Raw genomic sequence first — 16,505 nt, forward strand, 5'->3', positions numbered from 1 at the left:
CATGAAGTCACCCCTAGTCTGTTGAGTTGTCCTAGTTGAGTTCCCAGACATCATGGAGCAGAGACAAGCTGTCTCTGCTCTGACCTTCCTGAATTCCTGACCCACAGAATCTATGAACATAATAAAATGGCAGTTTTAAGCCATTAATTTGGAGTAAACTGTTATGCAGCAGTAGATAACAATTTTGTTATTGAGGTAACACTGGTGTATAACATTCTGTGTTTCATGTGTACATTTCTACTCCTCTGTTTCCTACAGTGTGCTCACCACCATAAATTTAGTTTCCATCTGTCACCACAGTTGATCCCTTTTATCCATTTTGCCCTCCCCCCTGCCTCTTCCCCTCTGGTAACCACTACTCTGTTCTTTGTATCTACGTGTTCATACCTACAATTTTATTTTTTATCTTTTTATAAATTTACTTATTTTATTTATTTATTTTTGGCTGCGTTGGGTCTTCATTGCTGCGCGTGGGCTTTTAGTTGCAGCGAGCGAGGGCTGCTCTTTATTGCGGTGCACGGGCTTCTCATTGCAGTGGTTTCTCTTGTTGCAAAGCATGGGCTCTAGGTGCGCGGGCTTCAGTAGTGGCACACGGGCTCAGTAGTTGTGGCTCGCAGGCTTAGTTGCTCCGCGGCATGTAGCATCTTCCTGGACCAGGGCTCAAATCCGTGTCCGCTTCATTGGCAGGCGGATTCTTAACCACTGCGCCACCAGAGAAGTCCCATACCTACAATTTTAGAAGGAACTTTTTGGATCTGAATCTAATCCAACTTCCCTTTCCAACTGGGACACAGAGGACTAGGGAAACCTAGGTCCAGAGGAGCACTGCCTGCCTGCTAACCTGGATCTTCTCCCCCCACACTACTGACTCGAGAAGGTTCCTCGGAGGAAGCAAGGCCTGTCCTGCCATGCATCAGCTGCCTTTTCCCCTTCGTCTATGGGTGACTGTGGCAAGGATGTATGTTTTTCCCCAACTTCTTATGAAAAACTTGAACCATACAGAAAAGTGGTAAGAATAGTACAATAAACACCAGTACCCACCACCTACTTTCAAAAGTTAACATATTGCCATGTATACTTGATGTGTGTATAATTTTTCTTACTGAACATCTGAAATTAAACTTCAGACATTATAATACTTTACCCCTTAATATACATCAGTGTATAACTACAACACACCATTATCATACCTAATATTTAATATTTATTCAGATGTCTCCCAACTGTCCCCAAAATGTTTTATAGATGTTTTTTCAAGCCAGGATCCAGTCAAGTTTCACATATTGGATTTGTCTCTTCAGTTTCTTTAAATCCAATACACAGTCTCCCTACCTCTTTCTTTGGTTCCTTTTCTTTTTTAAATGACACTGACTTTTTGAAGAGACTAAATTTATCTGATGTCTATTAACTTGTCCCTTTATCTCCTTTATTTCCTGCATACTGGAAGTTAGACATAAAAGGCTAGCTTTGAATTAAACCTTTTTGGCAAGAATATTTCATAGGTGATGCTATGTATAATGTCAGATTGGTCCAGTATTAGTGAAGTTAAGTCTAAACAATTGGTTAAGATAACGAGCAGGGCTGTTTTTAAATTCAAACATGAGCCCTTTATCCCAGATGCTGTTCACCTATGTGCACATACTTTTTCTGGCACATAAACCACTTGAGATGAAAAAGTTAACTGACTCGAACAAGTGTTTCAACTTCACTCTTTAAAAAAAAACACACACACATACACACAAAACAACAATAAAGTGGTAGTACCAGTCCTAGCAGGTAGCAGCGGAAAAAAAAATTGTTGGAGACTTTGTTGAACTCAAAAAAATCTCTCATCAGAGAAATGTTGGTATCAAAACGAAGAGGAAGGGGCTTCCCTGGTGGTGCAGTGGTTAAGAATCCTCCTGCCAATGCAAGGGACACGGGTTCGAGCCCTGGCACTGGAAGATCCCACATGCCGTGAAGCAACTAAGCCCGTGTGCCACAACTACTGAGCCCACGTGCCACAACTACTGAAGGCGGCGCACCTAGAGCCCGTGCTCTGCAACAAGAGAAGCCACGACAATGAGAAGCCTCCACTCACCACAACTAGAGAAAGCCCGCACTCAGCAATGAAGACCCAACACAGCCATAAATAAATAAATAAACTTATTTATTTATTTATTTAAAAGAAAAACGAAGAGGAGGGACTTCCCTGGTGACCCAGTGGTAGAGAATCCACCTTGCAATGCAGGGTACGCAAGTTCGATCCCTGGCCTGGGGAACTAAGATCCCACATGCCGCGGGGCAACTAAGCCCACGGGCCACAACTACTGAGCTCTCACACCTCAACTAGAGAGTCCGCGTGCCACAAACTACAGAGCTCTCTGGAGCCTGCACGCCACAACTAGAGAGAGAAAACCCGCACTTCCCAACTAGAACGAAGCCTGCGGGCCGCAACGAAGAGCCAGTGTGCCACAACTAAGACCCTATACAGCCAAAAATAAATAACAAGTAAATAAATATTAAAAGAAAAAAAAAAAGGGCTTCCCTGGTGGCGCAGTGGTTGAGAGTCCGCCTGCCGATGCAGGGGACGCGGGTTCGTGCCCCGGTCCAGGAAGATCCCACATGCCGCTGAGCAGCTGGGCCTGTGAGCCATGGCCGCTGAGCCTGCGCGCCCGGAGCCTGTGCTCCGCAACGGGAGAGGCCACAACAGTGAGAGGCCCGCGTGCCGCAAAAAAAAAAAAAAACAAAAAGCGAAGAGGTGATAACATAATGAGAGAGATGTATGGGTGACAAAGGGTCTCTCCTCCCGCAAGAGCACGGAGGAAAACTTGAAGTATCTTATGATAGATCATAGATCCATTGTGTGGCTTTTGCTAAGTTACTTCTTATTCATAAAATCATATGTGAGACGTTTTCAAACTCTCCCGTAAAAGGTCCTAGAGCGCTACGTATGCCTTAAGGAAATTTAAATTTTAATTTAAAAAATTTTAGGTAATACGTAAGCACGGGGCTGAAGGATGCTGAAAGAGAATTTCACCCTCTTTAGCCATTCAGTTCCTCTTTCTGCAACCAATGTTATTAATTTCTTCCGCTGCCTTCAAGAGACAGGAAGAAATATATACTTTAAAAAGAGTAATAAATCTTGCTTATACCAAATTTTAACACGAAGCCCACTAATGATTCATCCTAGGGTTGCGCTCCTGCAGCTCACAATGCGAGAGAGAAATTAACCTCGTAAGAGTTGCTGACGGTGACAAATAGCGTGAAGGAAACTTGCAGTGTCAGGGGCTTGTGCAGGGCTTGCTGAGCCACACGGCGAGTCAGGGACGGCTCGAGGTTGAAGGGGGTCAACCGGGCTCCGGGCCGTGACCGCCATAGTGTCGGAGGCCGGCGACGTACCTGCCCTGCTCCCTCTCCTCCCCCGGGCCTTTCACCCGTCCTCTCACGATCAGGCTCCCAGGGAGTATGGCTCAGAGGGTGCGGGGCCGGCGGGGGTCACCGGGCGAGACCGCGTCGCGGGGAAAGTCTGCTGGAGCTCCACAGCCCAGCAGCCGGGATCCAACCTAACCCCAAGCCCGCGCCCTATAGTGACGTCAGGCGGTGCGACTCCCGCGATGCCTCGCGCGGAGCCGGAGCCGGAGCGCACGCCTGGAAGTGGGCCGGCTCTGGGCGGAGGCGTGGGCCCCGCGGTCAGACAGCCTGGGATCTTCGGCCTTTATTCACTAGTTGGACCCCTCGAAACAGGTCACGTCTCTTGTCCCTGCTCACTGTGGGCGGCGAGAGACTGCCAGGTGGACTCCAAGGCCTGATTTTCCCTCTCCATCTTCACAGGTGGGTGATGTTACCTTCAAGTGCGGCCGCGGGGCCTGGCCGGGCTGGGCAGTGCAGATGGTTTCCACCCGCCTCTGGACTAGGCCTTGGTGTCCGTCGTTCGTTCCCTCCCTGAATTTGTGCCCTAACTCCTTAATCCGCGACTCCTTCCAGCTTGATTGCTGAACTGCAAGTGGCCATGTTACAAAAGGAAGAACTAAATGTTTGTGAAAGCTGATGCCCCAGAAGGCCCAGGATAAGAAGTCAGAGGTGTGGGCTGGACGTGGTGTGTGTATTAAAGCAGTCCAGGATCCTGGCTCTTCTCATGGAGTCTCATGCCCCTCATCAGGAATGCAAGAGATTTGCATTAGTCAATTCCCCGATTGACCAGGAATGGAACCCGTGCCCCATGAAGTGGGAGTGCGGAGTCCTAACCACTGGACCGCCAGGGAATTCCCAGAAGGTTTCTAAGAGACCAAATTCTCACCCTTTGCGATTGCATAAATGACACACAGCTGGGGCGGGCATGAGTCTGGACAAGCCCACGCAGGGTTGATTGCCCTGTTCTGTGGTCAATGACCCCACACTTCTCCCAGTGATTGAAGAGGGACCCCTAGAGTCATGCAAATGGAACATGTCCATCACTCCCCCAAAACGTCCTCGTGTCCCTTTGTCATCCGTTCTCTACAACCATTGTCACTTTAGATTGGTTCTGTCACTAGATTGGTTTGCAATTTCTGGAGTCGTGTGTAAATGGAATCACAAAGTGTGTACTCTTTGTCTTCTTTCAGCCTAATTATTTTGAGATTCACATTGTATAAGTAATTCCTTTTTATTGTCAGAGTGCATATATTTGTTTTATATCTATAATTTGTTTATCCAGTTGCCTGTTGATGGACATTTGGGGTGTTTCCAGTTAGGGGCTATTACAAATAAAAGTATGTAAAAGGCTCTGTGTGAACATGTGCATTCATTTTTCTTGGCTCCATATGGCTGGGTCATATGGTAGGTGTATATGTTTTTAAGAAACTGCTGAGCTGTTTCCAAAGTGGTTGTACACTTTCACATTCCACCAGCAGTACTGGAGAAGTCTGATTACTCCCCATCTTCAACATTTGACATGATTAGTCTTTTTAGTCAGCGATTATAATAGGTGTGTAAATCTCATTGCGGTTTTAAATTTGCATTTCCCAAATGAAATAGTATGGAGCATCTTTTCGTGTGCTTTGCCACTGGATATATTTTGAAGGTAGAGTTTGAGGGTAGAGCCAATACGATTTGCAGATGGGTCAGATAGGTGATGTGAGAGAAGAATCAAAAATGACTTCAACTCAACTCTACTCAGTGCTCTGTGGTGACCTAAATGGGAAGGAATCTAAAAAGAGTGGATATATGCATAACTGATTGACTTTGCTGTACAGCAGAAACTATACTCCAATAAAAATTTTTTTTTAAAGTCAAAAAAGAAAAAGTGACTTCAACTCTGGGCAGTCTGAGTACTTCCTAATATTTCTCTCCTTGATATGCACTGGCTTTTCCCTCTGGCCACCTTGCAAATTCCTAAGTCACCCAGCTTTGAAGAGCCTTCAGTGACCCCTTTGGTTGATAACCACAGCCCCTGCCTTTATCTTCGCCCTGATAGATCTAATTTTCTGTTTACCCATTGTCTCTCCTATCATCTGGTGAGGTTCTAGAGAGTATGGATGTTGGATTGTCTCCTGATGACTAGGTCCTGGTGCAGCCCAGCCTCAATCATTTCGACATATTTTCACAAACTACTCTCAATTTACATTTCAAAGTACGGGTGCTTTGCTTCAAGCCACCTGCCCACTAGCTGTGTGATCATGGCAACTTAACACCTGTGTACCTCAGTTTCCTTATCTTTAGAATGAGGAGCTTACTGATTGACACCTGCCTCTCACAGTGATGAGCATTAAATGGAAAATGAAGGCAAAGCTCTTAGTATGGTGCCTGGCCCATGGTGTCTTCCCCAGTAAAATCCAGCTATTATTTTCTGACCTGAATATTTTGCAGGTCCTTTGCTGGAACTCAAATATAGGTGCTTTGCAAATAGTTATTCATAAAATCTCAATCTTTTGAGAAGTGGGCGAGGAAATTTCTCTGTTGAGGTCTGATTTCTTGAATCAGTTAATTGAATTGCTTCCCTGCATTGGGATCCACCCTGTTGTTGAAAGTTTCCCATTTCCACTGCTGGTTCTGGACCTCTCATGCCTCTGGCCACTTACCTGCTGCCATGACTCTGTCCTCTACACTGATGCCCTTGGGGGTGAGGCAGAAGTATCTTTTTTTTTTTTTAAATATTTTTCTTTTTTTCCAGCTGCACGGTGTGTCTTGTGGGATCTCAGTTCCCTTCAGGGATTGAACCTGAGCCCTCGGCATTGAGAGCGCAGAGTCTTAACCACTGGACCGTCAGGGAATTCCTTGAGCAGAAGTATCTGAAAAACATTCCTTTGTTTCAAAATCTCTTTTGATGGTCTTTATAAGACACAATTGAAACTCTAGCATTCCAAGTTCCCCCAGTTCTGTGCCTTCCTAACAACTCTCCAGCCCAAATGTTAGTTTTAACATTTCATTCATTCAATTAAAAATGTGTAACACCCCTTCTGTGAGTACCTGCCGGGGGCCAAACATTATGGTCAACATCTGAAGCTGAAATGTGAATGTGGGACTGTCTGCTCTTGAGAGAGCAAGTAAAATTACGGGCAGAGGAAGTACGGTGGTGGGAGGACAAGGGTGAAAAGGGAGGTGCTCAGTAAGTGGAGGGGAAGATGCCAGGCAGAGGGACATATGATCCTACTTATCATTTATTTGAGATCAATCCGTGTCTGTTTTGTGTCCAGGCTGATGCTGCATCCTGAGCATTTAATAGATTTGATGCTGCCTTCCCAAGACAGGGGCAGGCCCTGGGTCTGGAACCTGGGGTGGGGCAAACTGTGGAATGACCAAATGACTGAAGCCTCCCTGTCCAAGGAGGGTATGTGCAGGAAAAGGTTCCTGGTAGAGTGCAGTCTATATGTTATCAGTCCTGAGCCCAGGGACCACTCCCAGCTGTGGCTGCACCCAGGACACTTGGAGTCTTCTCTCCAGGGGTATCTGTTGGCATGATGGTAACTGGAGAAGACACACTTGTGCAGATAACCAGATTCCATCTGGTACCAGGGTGACCTCCCTGCTCTCTGACTCGCAGCACTGACTCCAGGCTTCTTAGACTCTGATATGGACAAAGAATATCACCTGCCACTTCAGTAAACAAAGGATGTTGTGGCCATCAAGCCAGCAGCCACTGCAGCCACCCCTGATGGTGCGCCCTGAGGGGATTCAGGATAGAGAAAAATAGGATACTGGCCCTAGATGGTTAAGGTGCGTATCAAACAAGTAATTTCAATAAGCTTAGACTTCTGCATCTTCCCACACGTAGAAGAGTGCTAAATTCGTTAACTTAAGATGTCTGGTTTTCTTTAATTAGCAGTAAACTTTTGATGTTCTGACTACTTGGGGTTTTTTTGTTTTTGTTATTGCAAAAGCTACTATATATCCTGGCTCCTCCCTTACCTCTTCGGAACAGTCCCTCAGCTATCTGAGATGCTATATCCCAGGCTTAAGTCCTCAATAATACTGCTGAATAAAACATAATTCTCAACTTCTAGGTTGTGCATTCTTTTTCAGTCGATAAGTGTATTGGTCAACTGGCTAGCAACTGGAGACAGCCGCTCCCTGTCTCTTGCCTTGGGCAAATACCTTGCCTGAGCTGGCAGGTCCTGTCTCTCTCCTGAAATGGGACTAATAATCCATGTGAGAGTGTGTGCTGTGTGCAAAGCAGCTTCCTAGACCTCAAAGGGCAAGCATGAGAGCAGCTGAAGAGTTATAATAACAACAAAAAGTAATATAGTGCTTATTACGTACCAGAGATTATTCTCAGTGGTTTACATATATAAGTTTATTTAATCCTAAAACCATCCCACAAAGTAGGTACCAGTGTAGTGATTAATAGCATATACTCTGGAACTAGACAGCCCAGGCTTAAATCCCTTCTTTGCCATTTACTAGCAGTGTGACCTGGGGGGAGGCCTGTGTCTCAGTGTCCCCATCTGCCAAAGGAAGAGAATACTAATACTACCTCATAGGGTTGCTATGAGGATTAAATGAATTAAAATGTATAAAGCATATAGAACAGTGGCTGGCACATAGTAAAAGCAATCTGTCTTTGATAACTCTCATTTTTATAGATGAGAAAACTGAGGCACAGAGAAGTTATTTGCCTATGATCACATAACTAGTAAATGATGGAGCTGGGAATCAAACCCTAGGAAGTCCGGCTTCAGAGCCTACACTCTTAAACATTATGCCCTAGCAATGAAGAGGGGATGTCCACATGAATTACTTTACGAGGGAAGTGGGTGGGGGAAGCCCTGAATTAATTGATGTGGAAGCTTCTAGCAAGTATAATAAGATGTCAGTGTTCCTTCTGTTGTGGTAAGTGAAGTTTGCAGCAGTGGGCTAGACTGTCCCCAGGTGGCCAGAAGTTTCTGGAAGAGGGGTCTGAGGCATAAGCAGGGGCTAAGAGGCTGAGGTTTAAGCCCATCTCCCCAGGCTCCTGTCTCATAATTCATTTACCCCCCCTTTCAGCACCTGTCTTAGATGTGGGGTGACACTCAGGAGGTACTTGGTAAATGGCAACTTAAAATGGAAAATCCTTGCTAAGCCTCTAGGAGTTTAAGCATGTGGTAAACTGAATTCAGTGCAACAGTTGAATTCTGGGCCCTGGGGATACTGCTGTGAATTGAGGGGCCACTTGGACCTTAGCAATCCCATAGTTCAAATGGGGAGACGCACAAGTCAACAAGCAGGTTGTGGGCCATGGACTCTAAGGGTAAACAGGAACTATTCGGGTGGGAGGGGTGGGAAGTGTACTGGGCCCGAGTAAAGGTCAGGAGGCTGCGAGTTTTCTTTGGCTGGGGGCGGTGGGTTGCGGGGTGGGGCGGTGATCTGGCAGAATCCTATAAATACCTGATTACAGAGTATTTTACCCTGAGGGAGAGGACTTAGATTTTAAGTTCTGGAGAGTCAAGATCAGGTTTGCATTCTAGGAGGCTCACTTTTGGCCGCCAGCAGTCAAGCTGAGGAGCTGGAGCCATTGAATTCGAGGCTGGAAAGGAAGCAGGGAGATGGTTTCGAGGCACAGACCCGGTCTAGGTGGGGGTGAGGGGGCCGCTTTGAGGTGGGGCTGTAGGGACGCAGGAGCAGCTTGGACTAGAGCTAGCCCTTTTGCACAGGTGGTTTCCCCGGCCTGACTCTCCCATCCTTGCGGCTCACTCCCTTTCTTCAGTCTTTCCAGGCCAGGCCTCAGTCACCTGGCTGCCTGTTCGGAGCCACACCCACGCCCTCTCCCTGCCCTGGGGCTTCAGGGCTCTGCGCAGGTGCGGTGTTCTTCGGCTCTCCGGCCCCGCCCCCCGAGCACGCCCCGCCCGCGGGCCCCGCCCCGCGCACGCCAGCCCGCCCGCGCGCCAGGCCCGGGCGGCGCCGACGCGCTTGGCGGGAGATAGAAAAGTGCTTCTGTGCGCGCCGGCGGCTACCGCAGCCCCTGCGAGCAGCGGCGGGACCTGCGGCCACGCTGACGCTTCGCAGCGCGGCCCCGGGGCCCGGAGCGGCCGGAGAAGCCCGCACCCTGACCCCGGCCCGGCTCCCGCTCCGGGCTCAGCCGGCGGGCGGGCGAGCGCGGCGCGGCCCGGGCCGGGGGGATGTCTCGGCGGACACGCGGGTGAGAGGAGCCGGGAGGCTAAGGGCCCCTCCCCCCTCCCCGACCTCCCCCCCCAACCCCGACCTCTGCCCCCACCCTCGCCGTGCCCTTCTGAGCCGGGCGGGGGTGGGGTCCTCAGGAAACGCAGTGTCCTGTGTCGCCCGACGCGGGGAGACGCGGGGGGTGCGCGCGAAGCCGGGGTCTCACGGGGGCCCCTCGCTCGGCTCCCTGGGCCTCGGAGCTGGGGCGGGCGGGTCTCCTGGGACCCGGGCCAAGCCCTGCATGATGTCATTTTTGTCTCCCGCCTAATTGCGGGGTGGGGGTGGGACGGCGGTGTCAGCTGGAAGGGGTTTTACCGGTGAGGGAGGCGACCCCTGGAGAAGGAAAGTGATTTTCCAAGTCACGGCGAGCGGGCGGCCAACGCCTGGGAGACTCTTGTCGTTCAAGCCTTTTGGGGTTCAGATTTGCCGGTGGCCATTTCTTAATATTCGGGGAAACACAGAACCCCAAGCTCCCTCCCCCGACCTAGGAAGGATGCAGGGGCGGGGGTGTTGACTTTTTGGTCCCCCACCACCTGGGTTGCGGACCCCAGCTCGTTTTCGTTTCGGAGACCTGTCTTCCTGTTCCACATGAGGGGTTTGGGGCAGCTGAGGTTGAAGGCGAGGGGAAGAGAGACTGATGTGTATCGAGACCGCTCTGTGCCAGCAGCCCCTGGGGTGGAGGCAGGAACTGCGGTCTCCATCTTACTTAACTCGCCAGAGAATGAGTAGCAGAGTCAAGCCAAGAACCAGGTCTGTGGGCTCCAGGTCCGTGTCTTAGACCTGTGCGCCCGGTGCCTGAGCTCTGGGCTTTTCAACCAGTCTGGGAGTCACAGAGGACAATGGGATTCTGCCCTGTTCCCTCCCTGGATTCATGCAGCCCAGATAACTTCAAACCCCACTTCAGATGGTGTTTGCCTTCTCAGGCCCAGCATATAGACCTGAGAAGCAATCGTTGCTGGCTTTCCCTAGAATTCCTTTCAGCAAGGAAGCATCTGATTCCCTGGGCAGTGTTCAGGCTCAGGGTGTGTCTTCCTCAGGCCACAATTTCTCAGGGCAGCTCCAATTCCCAAGGGTTGTTCTGGGCAGGCACTAGTCAGGCCCTGAATTTCTGGTTCAGGAAGTGTTAACTCCAGGCAACAACCAAGGCCCCAGACAACCCCCAGGTCCTCTGCTACTTCTCCCCTGGGGCTCAGTGGAGGACCTCCCCCGCCCCACCAGGTGAGGGATGAGTTCTGTACCCTGGAAGAGCATTCAGTTTGATTCTCGGCGACCCGCTGTAACTCTCCTCTGCACCAGTGCCCTACTTCCTGCTCAGCTTCTGACTCACCCTATCTGGAGCAGAGCCCAGCGCATGAAAGGGCATAGAAAGGGTGTGTTGGACCTCCATGTGGTTGCCACTTCTGACTTAGCCTCTGCTTTTCCAGCTGGGATTACGAGATGAGGACTGGAAGGTGCCGGTTGGAGCCTGGCTTAGTGGAATTGGCAGGTGGCATAACCCTGTGAGCCTCAATGTTCACATCTATTAAATGGGGATAATGAGAATGCATGTGAAGTAGACAGTCATCGTGTTGGTGCTAGAAGTATATTACCTCACAGAATTCTCCCAGCCGTCTGAGCTATTAGAGTATTTTGGAGCACCAGAGAGTGTTACACAGAAACAGTCTCTTCCTCGAAGGAACATTTGCTGAGCTTCTGTCAGAAGCTGGGTGCTGGAGAACCAAAGGTAGTTTCTGTCAAAACGGAGTCTGGGGGGCAGTTGATGTTAAAGCCAACTTCCTTCTGTTATTAGCATCTTGTAGAGTTTTTTTGCCTCCTACTTTGCGATAGTGGAGGACCCCATGAATTGGGTTGGGAATGACAAGACAAGGCTGAATTTCAGCTCCTCCTATGACTGGTGTATCGCTGGGTTTAGAAATCCGTCTGTCCCTTTCCTAATTCTAAAAAGTGTACTTGTATTAGCATTTCTTACCGACTAAGAGGCAGCAGTTTTGCACGTTTATTCATTCCTATGTCCAGCCATTCCCAGAGCAAACATTTCTTAAGGCATTTTGATGCTACCCCCCTAAGGCCCTACAGATATGAGGTGGAGCTGACCTCTGTCCAGGTTGTCAAGGAGACAGGCAGTTGCAGCCTAAGGGCTTATGTTCTGAGATGGGAGGATTTCCAATGTGCTCTGGGGAGTGTAGGTGTGATTAGGAAGCGTTGCCACAGAAGGAAGTCCTCTTCCTCTTTTGGAGAGGCCTGTGCTTGCCTTGCTTGTTTGGAGATGTGTAGGCTTTTTTCCCACTTAAAAATGCCTGACTTTGGAATGTCCCTGACAGAGGTGACCTAATGGAGTTGGGAGGGTGCCCTTGTGAGCCCCGGACATGCCTGGGGGTGGATAGCATGATCTCCATTTTTGTAACTATTAAACCTGATAAACAGGAAGATTTTGGAGTAACTTGGAAAATTACCTGTTAGAAAATAAAAGCATCCAGAATTCAAAGCTGCTTGTACTCTGATTTTTAGCTCCATAAACTAGACCTATGTGTAGGCAAGGATTGAGAAGGGGTATGCAAAAATGGACATAGTTACTGAGATAATGTATTTTAAATGGTTTTCTCGAACAATATTTCTTAAAATCCTGGTGCTTGATGATTACATACATCATCAGCTTTTTTTTTTTTTTTTTTGGCTGTGTTGGGTCTTTGTTGCTGCATATGGCTTTCTCTAATTGCAGCTAGCGGGAGCTACTCTTGGTTGTGTTGCGCGGGCTTCTCATTGTGGTGGCTTCTCTTGTTGCGGAGCACGGGCTCTAGGCACGCTGGCTTCAGTAGTTGTAGCACGTGGGTTCAGTAGTTGTGGCTCACAGGCTCTAGAGCACAGGCTCAGTAGTTGTGGCGCAGCGGCTTAGTTGCTCTGCCGCATGTGGGATCTTCCCGGACCAGGGCTCGAACCCGTGTCCTCTCCATTGGCAGGTGGATCCTCAGCCACTGCGCCACCAGGGAAGCCCACATACATCATCAGCTTTAATCCTTAAAATACCCGTGCAAGTTGAAAAAGTTTTGTTATTTAAAAGAAAATTTGAAATAGGTGTCTGGTGTTGAATATAATCTTGGTGAAATCTTTTTAATAAATTTATTTATTTATTTTTGGCTGTGATGGGTCTTCATTGCTGCACACGGGCTTTCTCTACTTGCGGCAAGTGGCGGATACTCTTTGTTGCTGTGTGCGGGCTTCTCCTTGCGGTGGCTTCTCTTGTGGAGCTCCGGCTCTAGGCGCACAGCCTTAAGCATTTGTGGCATGCGGGTTCAGTAGTTGTGGCTTGTCTGCTCTAGAGCGCAGGCTCTAGTAGTTGTGGAGCACGGGCTTAGTTGCTCCGTGGCATGTGGGATCTTCCCGGACCAGGGCTCGAACCCGTGTCCCCTGCGTTGGCAGGTGGATTCTTATCTACTGCGCCACCAGGGAAGTCCTTGGTGAAATCTTAACTTCTTTTTTCTTGTAGCTTTTGAAATCATTAGAGTGTTAACTGAAAATGAAAGAGTAAAGAGGTCATGGCCACAGTCCACACTGTCCGTCCATCATGTAGCAGCAAGTGGAGAGACACATGTCCTTGACCTTTGGCTTGCTTTCCTTGCAGTGAGGAGCTGGATGAGCTGCACTACCAGGACACAGATTCAGATGTGCCGGAGCAGCGAGACAGCAAGTGCAAGGTCAAATGGACCCACGAGGAGGTGAGTGACACCGAGGGGCAACTGCAGGGGTGGAGGTGATGGCAGCTGGGAGGCTGGACCAGGAACAGAGCCTGGGTTGTGTCTGCCTGATGCCCCGGCCAGTATGATGAAGAGGAGGAGCTGATGAAAGAAGCAGATGGGGGAATTCCCTAGCGGTCCAGCTTTAGGACTCGGTGCTTCCAGTGCTGGGGGCCCGGGTTCAATCACTGGTCGGGGGAACTAGGATCCCACAGGCTGCATGGTGTGGCCAAAAAACAACAAAAAAGGAAGCAGATAGGCACTCTGGTTCTCCCTGGTGATTCTTCTCAGAGCATTCCTGGGCACTCTCAGTATTGAGGACTCTTAGGGGGATGCATCTCTCAGTATTGAGGACTCTTAGGGGGATGCATCTCGCAGACCTTGGGGCCAGCAGTTGCTGTTGTGTCTCTTGAAAGCTGGTGTGTTCTGCATCGTGGACTTTAATTGTGCTTCTTGTCCTTTAACTGCTGGGAGGTTTAGCCAAATCTGCAAACCCCCTCTTTGTTATCATTTTTAAAAAATCATTGTATTTTGTCTGCGATAGCAAGCTCTGAATTGATTTTATTCTTTAATCAAGTTTATGAAGTATAATTTGTATACAGTCAAATGCACCTTTTTAAAGTGAACAGTTCCAACAGTTTTGATAAGTGTATATTACTCACATAAGTACCACCTTGATTGTCCCCGGAAGTTCCCTTTGTGGTCCATCGTTCCTGGCTCCAGGCAGTCGCCCATCCAGTGTCTCTCTGTTTGATCGTTTTGCCTGTTCTCGAATGTCCTACAAATGAAATCATACAGCTCTGCTCTTTTCTATCTGGCTTCTTTTGTTCAGCATAATGTTGCATGATTCAGTAATTTGTTCATTTTTTCTTCCTGAATAGTATTCCACTGTATGAATAGACCATAGTGTGTTTCCCTTGTTGATGGGCATTTGGGCTATTTCTAGTTTTTGGCTATTATGGATAGAGCAGCTGTGAAAATTCTTGCCTAAGTGTTTTTGAGGATTATGTTTTCATTCATCTAGAGAGGATACTTAGGTATGCTCATGGTGTATGTATATGCTTAGTTTAGAAACTGTCAGGTTGTTTTCTGACTTGGTTGTACCAATTTAGACTCCTACTGGCCTTCTCTTTTGATTCTACCTCTATTTTCCTGTATGTGTTTAGTCTTAAGTCTTTTTTTTTTTTTCCCCTTACTGTTTGAGTTGTGAAACACTCTTAAATCATAAAAGATGTTTCTTCAGAGGAGTGCTAAGCCAGCCTTTTCTGTTCATCCCACTGTGGACCAGGGACTATATTCCACTCTTGCAGGCTTAGAAGAACAAGCAAGATGGGGTCCCTACCCCAGAGCATCTCTCTGCCTGGACCATGCCCAGGCCCGTGGACATGCTGTGGCCATAATGGTGCTGGCAAGACCGGCGTCTTTTTTTTTTTTTAATTTACTTTTGGCTGCGTTGGGTCTTCATTGCTGCACACGGGCTTTCTCTAGTTGGCTGTGAGCGGGGCCTACTCTTCGTTGTGGTGTGCAGGCTTCTCATTGCAGTGGCTTCTTTTGTTGTGGAGCACAGGCTCTAGGCTCATGGGCTTCAGTAGTTGTGGCATGTGGGCTCAGTAGTTGTGGCTTGTGGACTCTAGAGCACAGGCTCAGTAGTTGTGGTGCACGGGCTTAGTTGCTCCGTGGTATGTGGGATCCTCCCGGACCAGGGCTCAAACCCGTGTCCCCTGCATTGGCAGGTGGACTCCAAACCACTGTCCACCAGGGAAGTCCCAAGGCTGGTGTCTTTTGTGCTCACTGTGGTGTCTCTCCTGTCTTATACTAAGCCTCCTAGACGTAGGAGGCACCTGTAATTGTCGAAATGCCTTTTTTTTTTCTTCTCTTTCTCTCTCTCTCTCTTTTTTTTTTTTTTGGCCTAGAGGCTTGTGGGATCTTAGTTCCGCGACCAGGGATTATAACTCGCACCCTCAGCAGTGAAAGCGCAGAGTTCTAAGCGCTGGACCACCTGGGAATTCCCCAAAATGCTTTTAGAAGTTGAGTTTACTGTTGTCTGAGAAGTTAAGAACAGTTTCATGGAGTAAGGATTTGGAAATTCAGCAGTCAGGTGTGCAAAATGGTGGGTAAGTCAATAGGAAATGGGTTACAGGTGGAGAAAAGCAAGAGGACCCCCCCCCCCCGTTTGGCTGGAGCGAAGGGTCCTTAAAGAGGAAGCGTGGTTGATTAAGATGGAAAGATCGAATGGGGTCCAATCCCGGAAGGCCTTGGACTTCGGACTCAGAGATGTAGACTTGTTCAGCTGGCAAGGTGAAGCCATTGAAGGTTTTTGAAGCAGATGCGGGACATGACCACAGCTGGGCTCCAGGGAGCTAGTCTGCTGTGTGTAGGGTGGGTAAGGGATTTGGGGGCAGCCTGAAGCTGAGGGAGTTGGAGAGGTTGCTGTGCCGGGCAGGTGGGAGAAGATGGCTGCGGAGGGACAAGGACAGTGCAGGCGGGAGTGGACAGGTGGAGGGGGCCCATGGGGTCCGGCAGGAGCTGGAGACGGAAGTGTCCCCCCCCCCCCGAGTTGTCAGGGAGGATGGTGGTGCTGGAGATGGACACAGGGGGCATGGGCGGAAGGCAGGAGTTGGCCTGGCCAGGTCGGGCAGGTGGCAGGGGAGGGCAGGGTGTCCGGGGCTGGCTGTGTGGGCGTGGGCTGGCTCAGCTACAGGATTTATGGGGACTTTGTCCAGCCGATGCTGGGCTGTAGCCAAGCTGCAGTTGAGGGTCTGGATTTCTCTGGTGGCTTTTTTTTCTGTACAGGAGAGAGAGAGAGAGTGTGTGTGTAAAAACACCTAACGTTAAATGTACCGTGGGAACTATTTTTAAGTGTACGGTTCAGTACGTGAAGTATGTTCTCACCGTGCAGCAGGTCTCTAGAACTTTGTCATCGTGCAAAACTAATCATTAAACACTTAATTCCCCCCTCTCCTCCTCCTAGCCCTTGGCAACCACCTTTGTCTACTTTCTGTTTCTATGATTTGACTGCTTCAGATTCTTCACAAGAGTGGACTCAAATGCTGTCCTTTTATGTCTGGCTTATTTCGCTTAGCATAATATCTTCAAGGGTCATCCACTTTGTATCTTGCAACAGAATTTCCTTCTGTTTTAAGGCTGAATAATAGTCTACTGTATGGATATACTACATTTTCT

General features: G+C 48.8%; 1 protein-coding gene across 3 annotated transcripts in view; it reads left to right on the top strand.

Annotated features, from left to right (window-relative positions):
• Window positions 1–9,303: 9,303 nt before the first annotated feature.
• MYBL2 (MYB proto-oncogene like 2) overlaps window positions 9,304–16,505 on the top strand; it is a 28,175-nt gene continuing 20,973 nt past the window's right edge. Inside the window, exons 1-2 of one of the 3 annotated variants that reach the window (XM_065892123.1) lie at window positions 9,304–9,571; window positions 13,211–13,304. In XM_065892123.1, coding sequence (XP_065748195.1) covers window positions 9,552–9,571; window positions 13,211–13,304 — 114 coding nt within the window. In that variant the 5' untranslated portion in view covers window positions 9,304–9,551. The remainder of the gene's footprint in view (window positions 9,572–13,210; window positions 13,305–16,505) is intronic. The other 2 variants (XM_065892122.1, XM_065892124.1) reach the window with 2 other exon arrangements.

This window comes from Phocoena phocoena, chromosome 15 (assembly GCF_963924675.1).
Source record: "Phocoena phocoena chromosome 15, mPhoPho1.1, whole genome shotgun sequence".
NCBI lineage: Eukaryota > Metazoa > Chordata > Mammalia > Artiodactyla > Phocoenidae > Phocoena > Phocoena phocoena.